We start from the raw sequence: 25,724 nt of genomic DNA on the forward strand, positions 1-25,724 counted from the left end.
CAAAAATATAAATATTTTTCACTTGAAAAGTCTTTTTTTAATCATTTTATTCGGATTTGTTTATTTAAAATGTTCAATTTTATAATAATTAATATAAAGGACAAATTATGTGCAATTTTTAACTCACCTCATACCATATGCAATTTCTCCATTTGATCGCAATCGCACCATTTTATTTTTTTCAGTAACTTCGTGTAAAAAAGAATTCTTATCATTTGCAAAAAATGTATCTGGTACCCAAATTTTCTCTGCAAAATCACCTGAAAGTGTAAGTTCGTAATTTTCTCTGCTAAAAATCAGCCTTTCATCAGTCCAGAACTGATTCAAGTAAAGTGTTAAAGTATAATCCTGAAATTTGAAGAAAATATAGAATTTAAACACACAGGATTTAAAGGATTTCACAATATAGAAATTAAAGGATTTAATAAACGATTTCACAAGGGAGTATCACCATCTTTTGTATAATTTAGGCCCGTATTCAGAAACCTTTATAAATCGAGTTAGAATAAGCAAATGATTTAACCAATCTTCATTTTTAGCAACCTTTTTAAAGTTGAAAATTAGCGATCATGCTTAAAAAGTGGCAACCTCGAACATCAAAATCAGGGATTCAGCATCACTGATCAATTCAATAGTCCGACGTGACGACGAGCATAAGCTGCGCAGTTAAGAAAAAATAAGAAAAATTTCACTACGTTCGTTCTACTAAGCTGCGCAAAGGGGAAATACGCAAGATGTCATTACGGTTGGTCTACTAAAAGATGGAATTTATTGTTTATGGTAACCAGTGCCGAGACCTTCTCTCTTCTAAAAGGTATTGTTAAGCGCGGTCATAATGGACTATTATCAACTTGGTAAGAACATTTAAAACATAGAAAACCAATTTTTAGATATATTTCACTAAAATGAAATTCAGGACTACATGTTCAACTGTTCAATCAATTTGATAAATATGACGGCTGCCTTTTGTTTTCCGACAAACAGTCCGCTGAATAAAATTCCTATAAAGACTTTAAATATACTAATTTGAGAGGGAGATCTATCATGAGATCTATCATATGAGAGAGAAACTATCAATGAACTTGATGAGCACAATTTTAACAACTATTGAAAGTGAAATATTTAAAAATAAAAAATAGAAAATAAAAAAATATAATTTTTTCCAGCATTCACTTATCATTTAATCTTATTTTTACACTATTCTAAGAATCATTTAAAGGCTAGAAGAGTTAGAAAAAATCCATTGACTGTTATCTGAATATTCAAAGTTATTTAAATCAAATGCAATGAAATTATAGATTTCTGCCATTTACCTAGATATTTTTATTTTAAGAAGCATAGCAAGAACTCTCCTTCTCGTACAAAGCCCATAATGCAACGATAATGATTATAATTTGTTCTCAAAGTAAAATTTCTGGAAGTGCTTCGGTTTACATAACGTAGTTAGTGTGCACGCTGCATTGATTTCCTTTTTTTTCCCTTCTCAATAAGCGTTGGTTGAAATACCGACTTTAATATTTTATTTTCTCTTTGAATAATAAGTTTTTTTCGATAAAAATACGCATATTAAATTATTTTATAAAAATTTGTTCCTTTTTGTTTTCAACATAATATTAACTAATTATTTATAAATTTAGAGCTTATAAAGAAAAATTAAATAAATGTTACTAATTTAAGATACTACTCTGTTTATAATTACTTGATAATTCTCAAATAATATTAAATATTTCTTTTTAAGAAAAAGACAAGTATGTTTAAATCAAACTTAAAATTTTAATAAAATAATATTTTGTGTCATAATCACTTTTATTTTTACATCATTTGGATTACAGTAAATTGTCTGAGTTTTATTATGATATATACCATTTTTTTTAACGTAACATATATTTCTAATATTGTTGTTCTTTGGAATTATTTTATTACACACTCTTAACTAATAATACGTATTTTATTTCCTGATTGACTTTTAAAAATATATACTAGAGACCTAGTAATTAAATTGAAACAAATAAGAGTGTACCTAAAATACCATAAAATTGTAACATTCTGTTTATTATCTCTGTAAATATATGAATATATTATTAAAAAATGAAAAAAGGAACAGCTTATTTTACTATCATTTGTGTTACGAAACATTTGTTATATAAATTGCAGTGTAAAATTCAATTATTTTAAAATGGCAAAATTTAGAACATTTATTTTGAACAAAGGCTTTTTAAAGCTGCAGGAAACGTTTGCTTGTAGTAAAGAAAAATAATTAGCAACTGTCTTTTAAATAAATTAATTATATGTATTGAACTATATTACTTATCTAATATCAAAAATACGTTCTTTATTTCTATTATAAACTCGTAAAATGAATATTTTTGCGTTTTAATCTTCAAACTTAAAACCTTGAATGCATCTCAGATTATAAAAAAAAAAAAACTTCTAATGAGAGAAAAAAAAATTTGTTTTCAGTTTTCACAGAGCAAATTTTGCGTGATACCAACAATGTAATTCAACCCACAACCTGACCACCGCCTTGTATCCCCAGTTCGTTGGAACAGAATACAGACCCTAACAGTTAAATTTTAAACGTGTTTCATTTAAAAGTTTGTAATCTGTAAAAGAGTCCTTCAAATATTTCACAAGCATGCCTTTTTTTCATGCTGGACCCTTCTTCCCTTTCTCAACAAACGTAAGCAAATAAAAAAAACTCATAAGCCTATGTAGGAAAGAATCAAACTGTTTAGGAATGTATTTACTGTTTTTTTTTTTTCATTTCCTTTTTTAACTTTCACTTATACTGTAGTAATTTAACTTTAGGATTAAACTGTAATATCAGATTTACTTTGAATTATACAAAACTTATAATTCATTTCATAAAATATATGAATAGAATATTATTTAAGAATCTTGGGTATTTTTTCTGTTGTTTCCGTAACTCCTTGAAAAAAAAATTCCAGCTTTTTCTAATAGTAAATTTGCAACAATTTTTATTCCAAATTCAGGGAAAAAATTCATTTGTCACTTTCTTCCCAACTTTTTCTTTTTAGTATAAAGAAAATCTTAAAATAAGGAGATTTTAGCACCTTATGTACGTATAGCTGATAGCACTTCTCTTTTTATACAAAATAAGAAAACCATAAACACCTTTAACTCTTAAAAACTTACTCAATATTTGAATGATTCCACAGTTTGAATATGGTTAGGCAAATTTTAAATAAATTTATATTTTCTGAAACCTTCCTACTTTGAATTATACAAAACTTATAATTCATTTCATAAAATATATGAATAGAATATTATTTAAGAATCTTGGGTATTTTTTCTGTTGTTTCCGTAACTCCTTGAAAAAAAAATTCCAGCTTATAGTAAATTTGCAACAATTTTTAATTCCAAATTCAGGGAAAAAATTCATTTGTCACTTTCTTCCCAACTTTTTCTTTTTAGTATAAAGAAAATCTTAAAATAAGGAGATTTTAGCACCTTATGTACGTATAGCTGATAGCACTTCTCTTTTTATACAAAATAAGAAAACCATAAACACCTTTAACTCTTAAAAACTTACTCAATATTTGAATGATTCCACAGTTTGAATATGGTTAGGCAAATTTTAAATAAATTTATATTTTCTGAAACCTTACATAAAATGTAGTTAGTAATATAATATAATTAAACTTTCGAGCCTATGTATAAATGTTAAAACAAACTGTCTTAAAAAAAGAACTCCATTAATCGTTATGAAAGTAAACTAAATAGTAACGTATTGTTTGCACTAGTCAATATAAATTTGTTATAATATTATAAACCTATGCTTTAAATATTCTTGTGAAATTGTTCCTGGCTATATTTTTATTTTATCTTGTTATTTTTTATAGTAAAACAATTGTTAAAAAAATAATTAATATTTATAATTGTTTGAAATATAATTTTCATCTTGTAAATATGTATTACATCCTGCAATTATGCATTATGTTATCCATCTATCTATCTATCTATCTATCTATCTATCTATCTATCTATCTATATATATATATATATATATATATATATATATATATATATATATATATATATATATATATATATATATATATATATATATATATATATATATATATATATATATATATATATATATATATATATATATATATATATATATATATATATATATATATATATATATATATATATATATATATATATATATATATATATATTTCCAGTATCGAATTGAAGAACTTTCTCTAAAAATATGTGGACACATTAAATTTTACATTTCTGAAACAAGTAAGGAGTGGAATACGTCATTTACCAATTACATATTTTTTGTATATAAATGTTCGTTCGAATAGAATTATGATTTAAAAAAATTATTTTATCGTGAAGGAATTGTTAAAAATGATTAATATTTATAATTGTTTGTAACATAATTTTCATATTAAAAAAATTACTAATTTCAATTAGTTCTCTGCAGTTCATATAAGCAACAAATACAAATATAAATGCAACTCGTACTAAAGCAGTATTTCCTTACTGCTAACAATTTTATAAATCATGAAATAATACAAAATTAATGATAAAAAAAATTTATTAATGAATAAAAATAATAATTGCCAAAAATTTTTCTTGTTTTATAAATAATATGGAAAAAGAATTAAGCGAAAAAAAATTCAGAAAAGTTTCGCAGTTTTTAAATACAAAGGAAAAAGCATACTGAAAAATAAATTACTCTATAAATAGATACAAGTAATATTCTACATTAATTTTTATCAGTAACTATTTTTGCCTTTCCTGTCGGAAAAATTATATTTTTATTGTTTTATTTATTGTCTGCATAAAATAAATGATCAATTCTTACAGTTTAAAAATTCGATTTCATTTAATATATCAAGGCAGACGATATCCATCGACACACTTCAATTTCGCTCCGTATGACAACACTTCAGCTAGCAATCGTGCTAATTCAAGCATGTGATTAAACATTAAAACGGTTTTTCAATGAGAGCATTAATTTCTTAAAATTAGGAAGATTCTGTACTAAAAGTTATAACAAAATAAAATCTAAAAGACAAAAATGAATTATAAAGTCTTTATATCATTGAAAATGTTACATAAGAAATGCTTAAAATTTTCCAACACAAAACAACAATTTATTCTACCTTCTGAAAAATGAGTATTTCTAAATTAAATGCTTTTTTAATATTTAAATTTAAATTGTTCATTGTTTCTTCATATAATTTTAATAATTGACATAAATTAAGAAGTCTGGAAAGAGCTTTGCTCTTCTTAAATAATTTTAATTTTATTAATTTTACCTATCTTTTATATTCCTTTTTAGCGATTTTTTTAAAGAAACAGTAAATTATACTATAAAAGAAAAGTAGCGGCCTCTATTCAACTCGCAAATTATTAAAAATTTAATAGACGCCTAACAATGTCTAAAGCGTAGGGCCGTCTTGTGTAATTCCAACGTTCACTCATTAACTTTTAAAACTACTTTTTGTTTCAAGTCTTATGAAATTAACCTGCTTAAAAACTATAAAAAAATGAAGAGTTGTATTATATAAAACTCTTTTGTCTGATTAAAAGAATGACTAAATTTTTAAATTCGAATATACCCTTCTTGAAAAACTAAATAATTAAAATAAATTAAGTATTATGCAAGCTGTTTAAGTAAAGGATCAATTTTCTCAGGTAGTTTTAATATTAGTATTTTAACAAAGAAAGGAAATCTCAAATAGTAATTAATAAATTCAATCTCTAATTAATATCTGATCTGAATGTTTCAGATGGATGAGGCAGACACATATTTGGCATATTTAAAAACAAAATGGAAAATAAGTCATCAATTTAAATCAATGCGCACGTTTATATTTTTATTTCATTATTTAACTGAAAATAAAAAGTTTCTTGTGCAAACAAATAACTTATTATTTTTACGTTAACTCCCCAATAGATGTCGCTGCTATACAACGTATTATTCAGAAATTTTTTCCTCTGGAAAATAGTTCTATAATTCTCATCCGGCTTTGCAGAAATTTGGTATTTCTTTATCCAAATTAGATCACAAATTATTCATAAATTTTAGTTCATACAATGTTTATTTATTTCAATTGAAATTATTTTTAATGCTAAAAATTATTTCATAAATATTAAATGATTTATTCAAAATCATTTTTTAAAAATGATTGAGTTACGATACGAAGTTTTGCTTTAGTTTACAATCATTATAAACAAAACAGATTGATAATTTTTAAAAAAAGCAATAATTATTATCTTATGCAGTTACCATTTTTCGTTTGATTAACAATAGAGAACTTTTTTAGTCATAAATGCCTTTCAAAATATTAGATACTTGTCATTAATTATTGCGTCACATTTCTGAAATTTATAAGTAATTTTAATAATAATTGTTATAAAATGCAGCAAACTGCAATGCAAATATAAGGTTGAGCACCAAGCAACTTCCGCGTGTTGAAAGTAAAGCAGGAAAGTATATTTTTAATGCATCGATTGGCTGAAATAATAAACAATTTTGCAAAAAAAGGTAGTTTTTCGATTGAAAATCAAACTCTCACCATATTAACTTCAGATATGCTGTCGAAACTAGCTATAACCATATCCATACCAATGAGCAATGGAGCACCTGTTGATATAAAAATATGATTATGACCACGAATAAAAAATAATATTAATAGAAACATTTAGATATTTATATTTAATACACAGTAAAAATCGTTTAATTTTAAATGCATTCTAATAACAAGAAATTTAAATTTTCGAAATTTTTATATTTTTTTAAAAATATTTTTATGCACGTTTTTTGTAGTATTATTTTCGCATTGTGGTAAGTTCTAGGTTCTGAACTATGGCTAAAGATTCTCCCTGGAATAATAAGGTAAGAAACAGTTTTTACTCGTCTTTTGATACACAGATATATATATATATATATATATATATATATATATATATATATATATACATACATATGTTACGGGCAATGTAATTATTTAGGTCAGTATTCATAATGCTTAGTTATTATGAATAATGACCATTAAAATTGGGCAATTTGATAAATTTGAATTACTTTACGATAATTTCTCACATTGCCCGGTCATTATAAATACCGCTATTATTTCTATGGGCACTTTGATTAATTGACAGCAATGGGACAACCACGTGCGTGTGGTGTGATTCTGGCTGGCCAATGTTCACCGGTGAATGTTGATAATCAAATTAGTCGCTTTGGTGAATGTCCGAAATATTTATTACATCCAATTTGATACTAATTTATTCGAGGATATAATTACATTTATTCGATATTTTAATACTTACTGACGATAGATTAGAACAAACATCAATGTTTATACCGGGCAATGTAAAACAATATACCGGGCAATGGCACTTGACTTTAAAAAATATCAGTGTAGAGTATACCGGGCAAATGTATACCGGACAGTGGCACTTGACCTTAAAAAAACATCAGTGTAGGATATACCGGGCAAATGTATACCGGGCAATGGCACTTAACCAGACCTAGTATGACTAGACCTTTGGTAAATGTCCAAAATATATGCTAGGTCTAGTGCCACTTTTGCTATAGCTTAAATATTAAAAAAAATTAAACAAAGCGTTTGAATCAATTTTAAACTGATACCAAAATTATTGCTTTAAAATTTAAAAAAAATAATAAAAACTGCGCCAGATAAGAGTAATTGAAGTAGTTGCTTTATACAGCGCATGTGCGGGAAAAAATTCAAAAAAAAATTATCCAGGTGCATCTAAAAAGTGGATGAATATCCCAAGACACCCTGTGGCTGTGTGTGACACAAATTGCCCACCTGACTTTTAGCATTATACATAATGACCGGGAAATGTAATAATTGCAACATAATTTATCATTTTGTCATATCCTTTTGGGCATTTTTTAAATTGCCCGGGAATTATAAACAATGCACAATTATTTACATTGCACGTGACATATATATATATATATATATATATATATATATATACACCGAAGAGCCATTGCATTATGACCACCCTGCTAATAACATGTAGGACCACCTTTAGCCCTCAAAACTGCTAGCAGCCGCCGTGGCATTGATTCCACTAAGTGCTGATAGGTAGACTGAGGTATCTGGTACCAAGCGCTCGCCAACTGGATCTGCAATCCCTCACATTGCGAGAGGGTAGCGTGGCAGCACGAATTTGGTTTACCAAGTAGGACCGCAAATGCTATATTGGATTAAGGTCGGGGGAATTTGGGGGTCAAGACATGATTTGAGAGTCACTGGAATGTTTCTCGAACCAATCCATGACGATTCGACCCTTATGACATGGTGCATTATCCTGTTGGTAAACACCATCCCCATCAGGAAAAACTGTTGCCATGAATGGGTGAACTATTTTCAAGTAGCTTACAGACGTCAGGGATTGTTCTATGAGGATTATGGGTCCTAATGTGACCCATGAAAAAAACATTGTTCCTGGTGAAAAACCATGAAAACCTGGGCGAGCTCATTGTTATAGATGGAGGGTGGTCATAATGTAATGGCTCTTCGGTGTATATATATGTAACACAAAAATCATAAATACTGTTGTATTAATAAAACCAGGGTTGGCAGGTTTTTGACATGTGACAGTTTTTGACAGTTTAAACCATGGTTTAAACCGTCACGTCAAAAACCTCACTGTCAAAAATGTCGAAAATGTCAAAAACCTATATTCATATGTGAAATTTAATTAATACATAAAATTTATATATTTTTTATAAAGGATAGTGTTTCTAAATATGTTCTAGAAAAAAACAAATTTAAAATTTTGAAGAAACACTTATATTTTGAATAGTAACTAAAATCTTGTACTTTTGAAAGCTCACATCTTTTGTAATATTATGTATTCATTTTCATGTGTTATTGAAAATCTGCAGTGATATTATTAAGAAATTTATTTATAACCAAATTTAGTGTATAGTATAGATTATACTAAAAATTAGACATTTTTAAAGATAAACATTAGCAGTTTTGTACATTAGACATCTTTTAAAGAAAAATCTTTTTAATATTCTTTTAAATCTTCTTAATAATCTTTTTAACATAAGACAATACAAATTTAAGTGCTTTCTGTTAAATACACAGAGTAGTTAGTGTCGATTTACAGTATATTCAGCCTATTCATTTACTATGCTGAAAATTTAGTTTATCCAAATACTTGTGAATTTCATTTTGCTGAATACTATATACATAGTTTTGTTGAATATCTAAATATTCAGCTGCTGAATAATTACTTCTTGCTTTCAAGATATGCATTATTTGTATTCTTAATACAAGTGGGGGAAACAAATTAAGAGATAAAAATTGTTTTAAAATGGTAAGTGTAATAATTATAAATAAATATAACAAACAATATGAATTATATTTATCATTATTCCCAAATATAACTACTTTTAAATTCAAATTAACATACTGGATAATAAAGATATTCGGTATAACATTAAAAATTTTTTTCATACACTTGTATCAAGTTTGTATTTATACAACATAACTTGTAAGTTCCTTATAAATATTAGTTATATGTTCCTTATATGTCAAAAATGCATAGTAATAAACTTTTAATTTTCTTAAGTATCAAAAAAAAAATTTTTTTTTTCAAAATATAAATATTTAAAAAAATTTTGTGCAAAATTTTTCTGTACATGCATTTGAATATAAATTTCTAAGATTTTAAATCTGTTATTTTACCTTAATTTTAATTAAAAAATATCTTAAAACCTGCTGATTACCTATAGTATAATTAAATTTCAATATAATGCATGGCAACTGTTGGTAGTTTTGAAGTTTATATATTTTTTTGGCAAACTTTAGTTTTTGACATTTTTGACGGGTTTTTGACGGTTTAAACCAGTATTATACCCTTGTCATGTCAAAAACCTCTTTTTGACGTCAAAAACCCAACCCTGAATAAAACCATTAAAACTCTTTCGTTTTCATAAAATGTCTTTAGTAGAGAATAGGTGTAGAAATTCTATTTCGGGACTTCAAGGCTGAAAACATACCATTGAATCATAATTACATTTATATTTCGAAGGAGGAGTTATTTTTTAGAATCTTGTCCCTCATTCACTTCCATAATAGGAAGCATTAAATGATTTTCCATAATGCGTAGAGTTACAAAGGTATGTACGACTGGAACCTAATTACATCATTCTCTGTAGTATTTAATGCGGGACCGATGGTTTTCGCATGTCTTTTGCTGAATAACGTGTTCCAATAACCATCTGCCGGAACCATCCGCAGTTTGTCCACTCCCCCTCCCTTGTGGAGTGGGGATGTGAACTGTTATAACCACCATCCTTACTTTAGTAAACCTTTTTATAACATATTATGGCTTTTGACTGCATTATTAAAGATGAATACAACAATGATAACAGGGATGTAGTCCTGTTATTATATATATATAGATGGATAAATATTAAAAAACAACGCAATTGTAATGCTTAATACTTTAAAAAAAACGACAGCTCATCTATTTGAACCAGTGTTTTTTAAATATTTTTTTTTGCATTTAAAAAAAATAAAGCTAATTTAAATTTTCTAAGACATATGGTCATATAAATAATTACAGATTGGAGAGCTGCTGCCTATAAAGTTTACTCATGCTAAATATCTAGAATTGAGTTGAATTGTTTTAAAAGTATACTATGAAAAAGTACACCACGCTCATGAAAAAAATATTATCACCATTTCGTACTATGATGGCATATTCCTGTAACAAATAACTTAAAAAAATTGAAAATAAATTATTGCTGTAATGTCCTCACAAAACAAAGTTTTAATCTTAGTAATTAACAACATCTTTGGAAAACCAATCTTTAACTAATGCTAGTGATCAATTTAAAATATTAAGTTATTAATCATTTAAAGCTTTTAGATGCTCATTACAGAAAATATAGAAAATAAGACATTTATTTTGGAAAGTAAAGTTGAAAATTATTTTGAATAGTAAATCTTTTCATTACTGTTTTTTTAAAAAAAACTTGCTTTCTCCCTAAAGGGCGTTTCCACAGTTAGTGTTACAGTCATTAAACATTAAATGCTAATAGAAAGCAGATTTTATTCTAAATTGCTCTTTCGTGATTTCATGCACTTTAATTAGCGAGATTAGAAATTTATGAATACACTTTAGAAATAGAGCGACCTTGAAGGAAATCTAAAAGCTTTTTAAAAGTTTATTTAGGTATTTCTTATATAAAAACTTTAAATATGTTATTTTTATTTGTTTAAAGCGCATTTTTTTTTAAATTAAATACTTTATTGGGGACATTTCTTACAGCTATACCAATATTTTTCAATATATATTTTGTTTGTCTGATTCTTTTTTACATTTTCATTTGATCATTAGAGAAAATTAGGAAAACTGAAAGAAAAAAATTTTTTTTGCTGTTGTTTAGAAACTATTGATTTTTAACTTAATGACTGGAAATTTTCTTAACTCTTAGTGTTAAAATTCTTCTTAAAGTGTCAGAATTTTTTTATTCATGGAGAACTAAACTCCATGGTCTACTTTGTTCTTTCCGATTTTCTTGACCTTTTGCACTGCGGTGCAGGAGCAAATATTCTGATTTGTGTCGTCACCGAATACATAACAAACAGTGTTTAATTTATCAAACATGATTTATGTTGATTTTATTTGCCCATTAGATGGAAAAAGGGATGAGTCAGCCCTTCCCGGTCCAAGGATAGAGCCTGTGGTAGATAAGAATGAAGTACCAACACTCAGCCACTGGGCACCTTTTTTATTGATAAAGTCGTCATTTTTTTAAAATTCAGTTTTTGTTAAATCTCTATATTTAAATTTTTTTAACCTGAAAATAATTTTATACTAAAAGCTTTATATTTTAATTAAAAACTAAAGTAAAAGTAGCTAAAATAACAATTAGATTTCTCCAGCCTTAATCAATTACTTTTTATCTATTTCTCTTTATAAAAGCAAAAAAACGGCGGTGGTTGTTGACTATGAAACAAATTAAGATAATTGATATTAAATATATTTGCTGACAATGATTTCTTGTAGGTAATTAAATGATGAGGAACAAAAAATGAAGTAGTCTACATTAAGGCTGTAAAACACATAAAATATTTCATTGGGGAAAAGTTCTTTTTTTGATTAAAAATATGCTGAAAAAACTATACTAGAACAATTTTAAATGAAAAATTAAAATCAAATATCTACATTAAAGCATTATAAGCAATCCTAACTATTTAAACACGTATCTGATTTGATTTTGAAGTTTTCAAATGCAAATTCTATCAGGTAAAGATCCAAAAGAACAGACGAAAGGGCAAGCTTGTATAACCTTTCAATAAATGAATTCAAAAACTGATATAATCATTTAACAACGTACTTATTAGACTTTTTTAAATAGTTAACAACTATTTTTCTTAAATAAATTTTCAACTAGAATTCTTGGATCTTTTAAATTTCAACTAGTAAAAATTTTTAGTATTAAACATATCTTTGAAAACCGTTAATCTTTCTTGAGCCTATTTAATCTCTGTATTAGGGCTTTTACAATTTATAAATGCATCTATAAATATTTTAACGAATTGAAGTATGGAAGGACATATATTTTCATTGACAAGTATAGTAATAATTTTGTACAGCTAGAAGGAGCACCGAAAATTTCCTCTCATCCTCATATAATAAGCAAATTGAAGAAAAATGAAATTATATGCTTTGCACTAAACCTTATTAAAAACCCTTCTTTTTTTATTCACTTCAATAAACGTTTTTGAACGTCTTTCATGTTTCTGATTTACCAAAAAGTTTCTAAATCTTTGGTCCATTTATTATTAAAATGTTATTTTTCCAGTATCGAATTTAAGAACTTCCTCTAAACGTATACGGGGGTTACAGGCACATTAAATTTTACATTTCTCAAACAAGTAAGGACGCAATAATGCGCCATTTAACAATCATATATTTTTTTTAATATAAATTCTCGTTTTAGTATGATTATAATTTAAAAAATTATTTTTTATCTTGAGACAATCGCTTAAAAATAATTAGTATTTATAATTGTTTAAAACATAAATTTCATCTGATAATTCTACAATAAAAAATCACTAATTTCAATTTTTTCTGGGCAGTTCATAGCAACAACAATATAAATACATTTCATACTAAAGCAATATTTCCTTACAACGAACAATTTTAAAAATCCTGAAATAAAAAAAGGGATGATAAAAAAATTTTAATTATGAAAAAAATTCGTAATCACTTAATCTTAACTTTTTCTTGATATTATAAATTATATGGACAAAAATAGTTAATAGAAAAAAAATACAGAAATGTTTTACTGTTTCCATTTACTATTAAAATGCTTTATTTCCAGCATCAAATTGAAAAACTTTCTCTAAAAGTATACAGAAGTTGCAATCATATTAAATTTTAAGTCTCTGAAACAATTAATAAGTAGAATACGTCATTTTCCAATCACATTATTTTGTATATAAATTATCGCTTGAAAGGAACTGTGATTTAAAGAAATTATTTTAAATTTTGAGTGATATTAAGAATTACTTTTCTTTACTACAGTTATCTGGTGAATTTCGAATCATTCTACTTAAGGGGTCTCCAAACTTATGAGTCCGATTGTCACATCAATAAATTTAGGAAATCCAACGGTGATCAAAGAAATTCAGGAGGGATATAAAAATTCATTTTACCGAGGATTCTCAACTGTTAACTAACATGTATTTTGTTAGAATTATTTTTTTTTGTTATTGTCTGAAACAGACAAAAGAAATTTATACTAACATATAGTGAATAACTAACTATTATATGTTAGTATATAATATAGTATATACTAACATACAGTCCCTGGCCAAATTATTAGACGCACTAAAAGATTCTATATAAAATCTTCATTATCAGGTCATACTAAACAGCTTTATTGTTTGAACGAGCCAGTTTGCACTTGTTTACGATTTTTCGTTCGGTTTAACATTATGTTAAAAATAAATACAAATAGAAAGTACATAAAAAATCTTTGGAATAAATACCCATTACATGTATGCAAAATATTAAAACACTGCAGTGCGTCAAATAATTTGGTTTAATTATTATAATATACAAATATAATGCCCGATATAATAATTATTCTATAATACATGGTCTAATTAATCCAAACATCGAATTTCTATTATATATCGTCTAATTTAACTAATTGATACACAAGTGTATATAGGTTTGAGTTGCGTAAAAACAATAATGCTCTATAGTATCACCTGATAATTAATATGTTGCATAGAATATTATAGTGAGTCTAATAATTTGGTCAGGGCCAGTATAATATTACCCACTAAAAATTTGGTTACATTAAATAATAATTGCATTAAATAGTATACATAAAATGGAGGTTGATATTTTTGTTTACTTAACTAACTGAATTTTCATTAGCATCAATATCATATGAAATACACTGGTTATCATAAATTAAGGAAAATTCACAAAAATCGCGATAACTCAAGAAATTACACATGGAATTTTATGAAACTTACCCACAATATACAACACATAGTAAGGTATTAAACAACATAAAAAGAAATTATCAGACATTAATAGTAGTATAGAAATTAGCACATGTATAAAATAAACAAATTGGAAGTATCGGTTTGCAATAGAAAAAGTACCTTTAATATGGAATATGATTGCCTCTAGAAGCAATACAGCACAAACAGCGATGTGTGATGCTTTCAATTATGCGGTCTATCAGTTCAATAGGAAGTGAGAGCCATTGCTCTTGTAAAGCAGTTGCAAGCGTGGCAAGGGTCTGAGGGGGCGGATTGATGGCAGATACACGCCTCCCTAGAGCATCCCAAACGTGCTCGATAGGATTCAAGTCCGGGGATCGAGCTGGCCACTCCATGCGAGTAATTGTTTCCTGTTGAAGATAATCATCAACAATGCGAGCTCTGTGTGGTCTTGCATTATCGTCCTGTAACAGGAAGCAATCACCAATTGCCCCGGCATATGGGCGCACATAAGCATCAAGGATGTTGTCTCGATAAACCTGAGCATTCACGGTTCCCCTTGGAAAGACATGGAGGTATGTGCGCCCTCCTAAGGATATGCCTCCCCAAACACAGACACTGCCTCTTCCGTATGCATCTCTTTCACGGATGTTTGATGGATGATAACGGGTCCCAGGTTCTCTCCATATCAAATAACGTCTACTGTCACTTTCTAGACTAAACCTGGACTCATCCGTAAAGAGAACAGGCCTCCATTGATCTGACGTCCAGTGGACATGTTGTCGGGCCCACTGCAAACGGTCTCTCCTATGGCGTGATGTGAGCGGCACGCAAATGGCTGGTCGTCTCGCATACAGACCACCTTCGTGGAGCCTTCTGCGCACAGTTGACGTTGACACCAACCTTCCGGTGGCTGCAGCAAGAGAGGATCTAAGATGTGTCGGAGTAGCGGTTCTATTCCTGCGTGCACTTAATGTCAAATATCGGTCATCGGCACTGGTCGTAACAGTTGGCCGTCCTTGACTGAACCTCCTAGATGCCGAATCTGTGGTTTGAAATTGCCTCCAAAGTCTATGAACCACAGATGGACTCACATTTAGCCATCTGGCCACTTCTGATTGACTCTGCCCTGCCTCTAGTCTCCCGATGGCTCTCCATCGTAGTTCTTCAGGCAAATGATGCCTAGAGGTCATTATTACGAATTGGCTATCTCAGATTTTCAATGTCGCAATCACAGTAAAATTTGTGTGCTTTCTCTCAAACTTGGACTTTTATGCTCCAGGCAGATGACGTAAGCCGAGTGGAGCGCCACTAATTTGCATATTGCAATTTTACTCAGCTACTCTTAGTGGACAACATATGCAAATTTTGCACGGTTTGGCTTACTTTTGAAAGAGTTATCGCTATTTTTGTGATTTTTCCTTAATTTATGATAACCAGTGTATATGCAGCTACAATTCTCTAAGTGTTCTCTAAATGCTTAGTTGCCAAACAGCTCTTTTTTTAGTGTTTTGTGACATCATTATTATTTACGCCTTAATGAGACACTTAACAAATTGTTTCGTCAATCTTATTTGTCAATCCGCATCAGTCTCAAATTTTGCACTAATAATTTTATTATCTCAAATAATCAACTTTTTTCATATTTTTCCATCAAAGTTAAAAAATAAAATGGGGATAATATTCGAACTATAGTTTCATTCAGTTTTTCTACATTTTTTCCGTAGAAGAACTTAAGATAACTATATTCCAAATTACCCTGCGTACATATTTGTGGAACAAACATTCTTGGCATAACTTTTCTAGCTTAAAAAAAATTACAGAAATTATGTTATTTCTCTCTAGTATTAACTTCAAAATTTCAATCTTGAACTCAAACTCAATTCAAATCTTGAAATTTCTAAGATATTTGCATGAATCTAGATAAAACTGTAAGTCTACATAAGTCTACATAAACAAAAATTATTGAAACTAATTTTGAAAAAAGGGTACGTCGGTTAATTTTTTAAGGATAGGTACATATTTTTAAGAAAGAGATAAAATAAATACAGAGAAAATGATAAAGGATTTGAATAAAATAATAAAATATAAATTTAAATGCATCACTTAATAACAGGTAATTACTTGTATATAGAGAGTCCATTAACTCTAAAAGAGAAAAAACCATTTTGACGTTTACCTAAACATGTCTCATAGTTATAACGCAAGTACTGACAGAAATTGAAGTATTTTAATATGTCCTTGTGTTTTTTAACTATCACTAACAAACTAGCAAAAATAATACTTTGTATAGCATATATGGGGCTTGAGTTTTTACATTTTTGAAGATGGATTAAGATAATCTTACTCCCAGGGCTCCATCGGCTTGACTATTCAAAAAGTTTAAACAAAAGAATAAAAATTCATAATTATATCAGGGATAGTGAAAGATTTAATGAAAACCTGCCATGAAATATAATACCAATATTATTAAGAAAGAATGAAAAAAACTAGACATATTAACTTGATTATTGCAAACCAATTTTACAATTATTAATTAATTTTAAACAAACTATTATTGCAAACTAAACAAAAACAATCTATAATTAGGCGAGAACCCATTGTTATCGCAACTAAGGACTGACTCCCTTCCATAAACTCTAGGTTGACATTGCAGATTAGTTAAGTTGCCTTAAAGATGCTTTTTACCTTTATTGAGATTTTAGAAGAAAAATCGTAAATAAATAGTTATGTCCTGCAATTGTTACGATGTAGTTTCTGAATAAAAAGCTTGATAAATGTCATATTTTTTTGAAAAACATTTCACGAAATTATACATTTTAATAATATCTGCCCTTTAATGGGCTAAAATGACTAGAATAGAGTTAAAAATAGTTAAAAAAGTACTTCTGAAATTTTGAAACAAAATATTTCTCTACCTAAAGGGAAATCAATATAAGATAATTTAGTTTGAGAGAATATAAATACATTTTGATTTTCCATTTCTAGTTTACCGTTCGTTTAACTAAACAAAAATTAATACTCAGATAAAGAAGATCATACAATTATTTTTGATCGGATGTTAATTTAACCATATTTTTGCAAATATTATCGTTTGGATTGAACTGATTTTGGCAGATAATTATTAGTAAATTTTAGTCTTTGAGTTGTTCTTATTTAACTAAATAAAAATATTAAATTAACTGTTAATTTTTTTTCCTATTTTTAAAAAGTGTTTCTGTAGATAATTTTATTTTGTTTCGTATATGTACTAATTTGAAATTTTTTTAGAAAACTTAAGCACTTGATTTTAATTAAAAAGTTTAAAAGGTTGAAGACACGGAGAGAGCTTTTTTTGATTGTTTAACTATGTATAGATAAACTATTGTCATTCATATTTCAATAAGAAAAAAATAATTTAAAAAAAATGCTAACTGTTTAAAATCCAGATTCATAAATAAAATATCTATCAGATTCATAAATTTTTTCTATCTGTCATAATTTCGACAATTCGCTACAACAAATCAGAGTCCCTCTTTGAATGAAAGAAAGTCACTCATTTTGACAGGATATATTGATTGTCGCTCTTCCATTTCCTAACACTCTCCCCCACTCTTAGTTACTTCAGCGAAAGATTCAACCTCAGTTTCTGTGCAACTTCATAAACCTCATAAACCAAGCAAAAAGTTTTTCTTTTTTTTCTTCTTTTTATTGGAAATTTGATGACTACTCAACGTATTTAATTTATTTTCCTTCTTGTGTGTCGTAGTTCTCGGAACGCTAAATAACAATATTCCCTACCATTACAAATACAGTTTTTGAGTTTTTATTTATCTTATCTTAATGATTTTTAAGAGCTCAGTTGTTATTCAATTGGAAATATATTTTAATAAAAAACGTGTTGCAAAAATTTAACACGACTATAAAAGACTGACTTTTATTATGACTTTTTTCTCGTATCACGTCTCTTTTTCGATATATTTTCAATTATGCAAAAGTATCACTTTGTTTTGGGGAGTCAATCATAAATTATATTTTGTATGAAAACAATTTTGTGGTTTTAATCAGTGAGTGAATAGTCATTGTTTTAGGTTGTCAGGCAGGCAGGTAGGTAGGCATTTTATTTACGTCACACTAGAGCTGCACTATGAGTCAGTTATTGCTTTAATAGTAAATTACTATATCATTATTAAATTCTGTTCAGTGAATTATATGTAAATAAAATATTTTAATATTATTATACATTCATATGCCACATTTATGAGATTAATAATACAACGTTATGGTTATATATTTTGCTCATAAATTTAAAAAATGATTCTTGCATGTGTTTTATTAGTAAAAATTTCGATATAAATTCTAACAACAAAAAACATTTTTTTTTATAAATTTTGAAATACTTTCTCATATAATTTTGTTAATAAAAACTTCTAAGAATGTTTCGAAACCCACATTTGGGTTATATGGAGAAGAAAACCAAGAAAACGTCCCACGATTAGCCTGAAAGAAAGGGAAATTTAACCCATGATTCCATCTACAACTGAGAATATTTTACGTGAGCACTGTCGTCATTTCTAGCCGGGTGCGGAATTCGAATGCCATCGCCGGGATTTGAAGCCGGTTTACTTCATTAGAAGAAGAGCCACTTCTGCTCTTCTCTTACTTCATTAAAATCTTTTTATTATTTCCAAGAATTTTATTCTTATATAAGTTTCAGTCTTCCAGGAGTAATTAAGTCAATAAGTTGATTAATGCTATTTTGTTTACCCTTATTTTAGGAATAGTGCGAGTATAAATTTTAAATTTCATAATAACAGTTCACTGTAAGAAAGAGATATTGAGCAAAAATTTGTCAAATTAACTCTGAAATAAATATAGTCAAACTTGAAAACCAAATGTGTAAAAAATTAAAACTGCATTTAATTATTTTTGAGTAAAATGTATTGTCATATTGTCTTAAAATGTCAATATACTATAATTCTGTCGTCATATTATCTCCAAAAAGTTGAGCAAAGAAAAATGTATCATTGACTTCCGGCAGGATTTGAAACAAGGACCTCTGGGTTCTTACTAGGCTGCTCTAACCATAGTTATACAGTGTGCCAAAAAAACGGACCACCCTGAATCTGAATTACTTTTGATCTAATGTATCGGATCTTAACCATCTAAAACTCAATTTTAATGGCTAAAAGGGATGACTTCAAATATGCTAATTAATAAATGCAAATGATATTTTAAGCTATGAAATCAGACACAAAAACGTACTTTCTCTTAATAAACATATTCATTCTCTTCTCATTCTAGATAAACATTCTCTTAATAAACAATCTAGAAAATAGAATTCGAATAATTTGGACAGGAGAGCTGACCAAAGTTTGGACCCTTTAATGTAAATTTCACTTTTTGCGCATTTAGCTATATTTCGAGAACTTTTTAAGCGAATTGAAAACTTTTCCTCTCGAATATAAAATTCGTTTATCCAAAGATAAACTCCATTAAAAAATAAGTTTTAGCAACTGTTAAATACTTTTTTATTATTTTGTTTAATAATGATGGAAAAATTTTTGAATTGAAAGGTATACAATTTTTTGCATCATTTTTTTTAAAGAATATAATTGCAAAATACAAAATGGGCGAAAAATTGGTAGAACATTTACTGAGAAATTAAATTTCAAGAAGTCAGATATGTAAAATTCGATTTATCAGGAACAATTCGACCAATTCTGTACACCGTACACTTTTGTGTCAAGAGCGCTGTACATTTCAGCAGAGGGTGAGTTGGGAAGTTTTATATAGTAGCCGTTGCAGTGACACATCGTGACATATTTTCAAATTGAAACCCTTTGTACCTTTGAAATTGGAAATTAGTAAGTCATAATGAGTAATTGCAGTGACCACCATGTAAAGCTTCCTAACTCACCCCGGAATGGAATGTGCAACTATGGTGGTTCGAGCATCCTACCGGAGGAACTTTCTTCAAATTCTTCTGTAAAGCTTTTCTCTTATACATTTCAAATTTCATAACATTTTGAGACTATGCCTTTCGCTCAAATGTGTGTATATAACGCTTTAATTTTGAATAAATATAGTTTTAAAATTGTACTACATTTGTTTCGGAGCTATTTTGACAAATTTTGATTTTAAAGTAATGAATATTTCAGAGAAATATTGGATCAAAAATCTTTACATTTAATGTGTGTTTTAGTAAGTTGACTTAATTATAAGGAATTAATTATATCACTTTAGTTTACTTAAATATAAGGAATTAAACATATCGTTAATTATAAGGAATTTATCATAATAAGGACTTAATTATAAGCTTCATTTAATCATAAGGAAATTTCATCAAAATCTTTAAACGTTTTATAGTTTTAATCAACAAATATTTACTTTTATTTTTGCAGCACTTTCATGGTTAATTTGCTCCATTGGTTTTTCCGATTGGCTATTGTTCTGCACATGAAAATTCATTTTTGTTTGCAGTACGTGGTAACAAAGGGCAACAAATGTATTCCACAAAGCTATTGATGTGAATATTGTCAACATTTTTCCTACTGATCAGCTCATGACAATCAATGGAGGATACGATAATTTTTCAATAAAATTGAAGGCACTTTAACCGTTAAATAAGCATCTAAAACTGTTTAATGTAGATTGAATATTCAAGACACACAAAATATTAAGAAAAAACTAATTTTTACAATTTTCTTTTATTTATGAATGCCATTTGTTATCTTTTACCAATCCACATGAGTAAAATATATAAATCATACTGCTGTCCTTAGTTACTCAAGATTAAGTAAACATTTTCTTTTGTTTTAGCATGCAAGTTTTAGAAAACATTTATCCACGTAAACATAAAGATCAAATTTTACAACAACCAATTATTCTCTAACACAAACGCTTTTTAACTGCAAGATGCCTCAAAAAAGTAGCTTAGAAATCCCAAATGGAAAATATTTAGACCAGAAAACATTTTAGAAAATTTTTACATAAAGTTTTTCTTAAAGAAATTGAAATATCATAAATCAATCGCTCAGAAAAAGTATTTATAGCATTTAAAAAACTGTGAAAACTTTTTGTATTGCTCATTTAAGAGTCAAGTCTATTTGGATTACTGAATTGTTGTTATTATGCTAACGAAAGTAAATATTTAAAATTTTTGAACGAGTATATAAAAATGGGTTTGAAGTAAAAATAGCTTAGTAAGTGCAACAGTTTACCTTCTGCTTAGTTTGACAGCTATTTATTCTTTAAAACAACTGTTCCATTTTTGTTTTGACTGAAAACATTAAAAAAAAACTGACGATTTATTTTGCTGCTTAAGAATATTGAATACCTGCTGTTAACATCGGAATTAGTTACAGTCGCAGCTTTGAAGATTACAATAAATTACTATAATTGCATGCTTGTGCTTTAAATTTCAAAGCACATTTAACTGTTTTTATTTTATTATAAATCTAAACATAAGGATAAACATAAATATTTCTTTCGGAATTCTCCAGAAGCAAAAAATAAATAAATAAAATAATAATAAAAATGATAATTCTGAATATAAAAATTAAAATATAAGAAGCAGTTTGTATAATGTCAGCATAATGTATTTACAATGCTACGCAGTTATACAGAAATGAAACGGTTTAAAGAAATTAGCTTGGAAATATCTAACGAAATGCTGAACACTAATTTAATTTTTTATAGAAGATAACTATTTAATTTAATTTTTTGAGTAGAGCTGGTATTTTGCTGAAGAAAATCATTATTATATAGTGAGTGTTTGAAAAAAACAAGAATGTATTAGTTTGCATACAATAATATGCAGCAGCAAGTTGAATATTATATAAGATCCAAATAAACTCTAAGCCTCTTCAAAAGCGAAAGTTAAATAAACCCGAGATCTTTAATTTCAGGTCCCAATTTATATATTCCTTATCAAAAGTAAATGTTTAAAATATTTTATAGTTTTATTTTATTTCACACCAAAAAAGTTTCGGATGAAAGTGATTGAAAACTAAAATTTCTAATTGCAGGAAATATGCTTCTAATTAATAAAAAAACATAATATGTCACATGTTTTCCTAATAAATGTTTTCTTAATAAATGTTTTCTTAATAAATTTTTCCTGAAAATAATGTTTTCTTAATGTTTAAATAAATTTAATAAGCAAAAATACTGAAATCAAGTGTAAAAAAGAAAGGCATATTCAAATCATGTTCATTAATTCTTTCATGTTCTAATCAAAATAAAATCTAATATATCACATGCTTTCTAGTATAACGAGTTTCATCTAATAATATTGCTTACGCAATTTTGAATCCATTTTTTTCGCAGAAATATTTAAATGAATTTAATACTGAAAATAAGTGTAAAAAAAGAAAGACGTATTCTTTAATTTTAAAGCATTATTTCATTTTTCATAATTATAAAAAGTCATAACTTTTAACATTATAATAATCTCGTTTTAAAGTGAGAATAATATTATCAGATCAATTCGTATCAGAAGCTTCTACTTAGTAATAAAAGATAGACATATAATTATTATTTACTTGTATTACTTGTACCACTCAGATTTATACTTAAACCATAATAACATTCAAAGTTAAGTTTTTAAAACCTTTGAATTAAGCAGTAATATATAAAGTTTACTTTCATTTTTTTTTTAAATAAATTTAAACATACCTCCGAAATTAGGTCTAAGTCGTATATCGTAGCCTTCCAGTATTGTTTTGAGTATATCTGTGACATTATCCAATTGTGCAGGACTCTCCACCTGCCGACAACAACTGTCCAAGAAATGGCGACATAAAAAATAGTATAAATGAGTATTTTTTATATATTAGAAGGGTTAAATATAAATTCAAAGTTAATTTCCTTACCCATAATTCAAAACACTAAGTATTGAGAAGAGCTTAAGTATTAGGTATCGATACATTGCAGTTTACACGTGTTGGAGCTACAAGCAGCATCCTTATGAAGCGGAATTTTCTCTCACTTGCCGCCGATTACCGTAGCGAGTGAGTTGATTCCATCATATTGCGCTTGCGCTTTACTCATAGGATGGAGGGGGCTCTGATGAGTAGGAGATTGCTCTTCATCTTCCGACAATCCCTTGAGAAATGGGAGTGGAAGATGCTGTTGAGAGGTCACCCCTAGTGAAATAAAACAATATGAAAATCAAATATGTTCCATATGGATTTATCATAATTGTAGAAGAAATATTTTTTTTGAAACTTTTAAAATAAACAGTTTAAAGGCGCACAAAGAGATACGGAAAGTCGCTTATTGCGCTTTCTGTGTTTGAACTTGACTTTAAAAGTCTAAACGAAATCAACATTCAAAAGTGATTTTTGACTTTTTATAAGATCTGCTTTTTAAATGAAGAATAACGATAAAAATTCAAATTCTTATTAATGAGAAAAGTTTTTATTCAAGCATCATAGCCGATTTTAAATTTTCGTATAATTTTATGACATATATTTTTTTCTCTCTATAAAATATCATATTATTTTATTATTATTTAAATATTTAAATTTATTTAATATATACATTTATTTACTTCACAGTCACGTTATAAATATTTTATATTTTTTATTTAAAAACATTCTAGGTTTCTTAAAAAAATATGTTAATTTTTTTGAAAGTTTCCAAAGTTATGTACATACTTTCTGGTTTAAAAAAAAGAGATTTTAGATCTTTTTAAAAATATGAAAATTTTTTAAAACCTTCTATTTCAATAAGAATTTATAATTTATTTTTTCGTGTATCAAAAATAAGAGTTAGTCTTGATTTAGTTATTTGACTAACATTTGAATAAATTAAATTAGTATTAACCTCTTAAATGCTCACAATTAAATATTTCCCTTTCCACCATTCTATGTATATTTAAATGCTTTTGAAATAAAAAATCTTCCAAAAAAAGTGAAAATTATTAGAAATTTAATGTATTCCTTATTAAAGTTTAAAAAAAATTTAAATTTTCCCATTAATTCATACTCTTATTCAGAGAAATAAACTTTAACACATTTTTTCAAAAAAGTAGACTTAATGTAAGTTATAACTCAAAAAACTGCTTGACTAGGAAAAACATTTTTTCTTATATCAAGTGTTTAGTTTCAAAATGAATACTTTCAATTCTTCATTAATTTTAATTTGATTTCTGTCATTTTCAAATCTAATGTCTTTTTACGTGATTTTGTTCTAAACTAAATTCCTATTTTCAGTAACATTTTACCAAACTATATTTATTATATAATTCTATTATTTCCTATCCATAATATAATAACTGATTATTTTCCATTTGCTTAAAGTTTTCGTAAAGGGATACAGTCCAACTCTCAAATATTCAGGTATGATCAATTTTACTCAAAATCATAAAATAAAGTTAATTTCCTACAATTTAAAATGTTTGAAATGCGTTAGAGTTTTAAATAAATATTTATCACAAATCAAAATATTTACCTCATTCCTTATTATTTGCATGAACATATTTCTGTCAATCCTCTGAAATGTTTGAGAATGACTATTGTTGGTGCTGAAATTAAATTCATTTCTCATGTTCAAATCAACTTCAAAATTACAAACTAATATTTAAAAATTAGAATAATATTTCAGTAATTTATGAATTAATTACTCATATTCTTCTTGACTGAGTCCAATAACATCATTGATTTAGCTAAAACTTTCACTTAAATATGAATAATATAATATAATCACAGGTATAAATAAATAATGCCATATAAAGAACACGTTTTCTATTTTGTTGGAAAAAACTTTAAGGGAGACATTTTGTATGCAAATTAATTGTAAATAAAATTAATTTTTAAAAAAAGTAAAAAATAATTTTGGAATGAAAACATTGAAACAATTTGTTTCAAAGGAGAAAAAGATAATTAGTTTTTAAAGTAAACCTTTTTATTACCTAGTTATAACTGAAAGCTTAACTAATAAAAGAGAATTTATAAGGAAAAAACAAAAGATGCGTATGGTTTGAAAACGTTGAAACTATACATTTCAACAAAAATTGTATTTTCGCGTAAAAATTTCAAATCTCTCATTTGAAACGATATGTTTAAGTTCATGAAATGGTACATGTAAAAATGTGTTAAAAGGTAAGTATAAGTTGACTTAAATAAAAAAAAAATGTATGCTTGTCAATTAAAATTTATGTAGAAAGAAGGTAAGTAACGAAGACGTTAAAATGGTTTGTTTCAAAAGAGA

The 25,724-nt window shown here is 27.2% G+C and overlaps 1 protein-coding gene across 1 annotated transcript in view; it reads right to left on the reverse strand.

Moving 5' to 3' along the window:
* The window catches only part of LOC107439084 (gamma-aminobutyric acid receptor subunit beta-like), a 63,466-nt gene extending 39,842 nt beyond the window's left edge, over positions 1 to 23,624 (reverse strand). Inside the window, exons 1-4 of the mRNA XM_016051560.4 lie at positions 23,384 to 23,624; positions 23,187 to 23,290; positions 6,570 to 6,637; positions 128 to 348 (exon numbers count right to left, since the gene is read on the reverse strand). Of these exons, the coding sequence (XP_015907046.1) occupies positions 128 to 348; positions 6,570 to 6,637; positions 23,187 to 23,290; positions 23,384 to 23,439 (449 nt within the window). The 5' untranslated portion in view covers positions 23,440 to 23,624. The remainder of the gene's footprint in view (positions 1 to 127; positions 349 to 6,569; positions 6,638 to 23,186; positions 23,291 to 23,383) is intronic.
* Between the last annotated feature and the right edge of the window lie 2,100 nt (positions 23,625 to 25,724).

The sequence above is a fragment of the Parasteatoda tepidariorum genome, chromosome 11 (assembly GCF_982258835.1).
Source record: "Parasteatoda tepidariorum strain Cologne lab strain chromosome 11, Ptep-v5.0, whole genome shotgun sequence".
Classification (NCBI taxonomy): domain Eukaryota; kingdom Metazoa; phylum Arthropoda; class Arachnida; order Araneae; family Theridiidae; genus Parasteatoda; species Parasteatoda tepidariorum.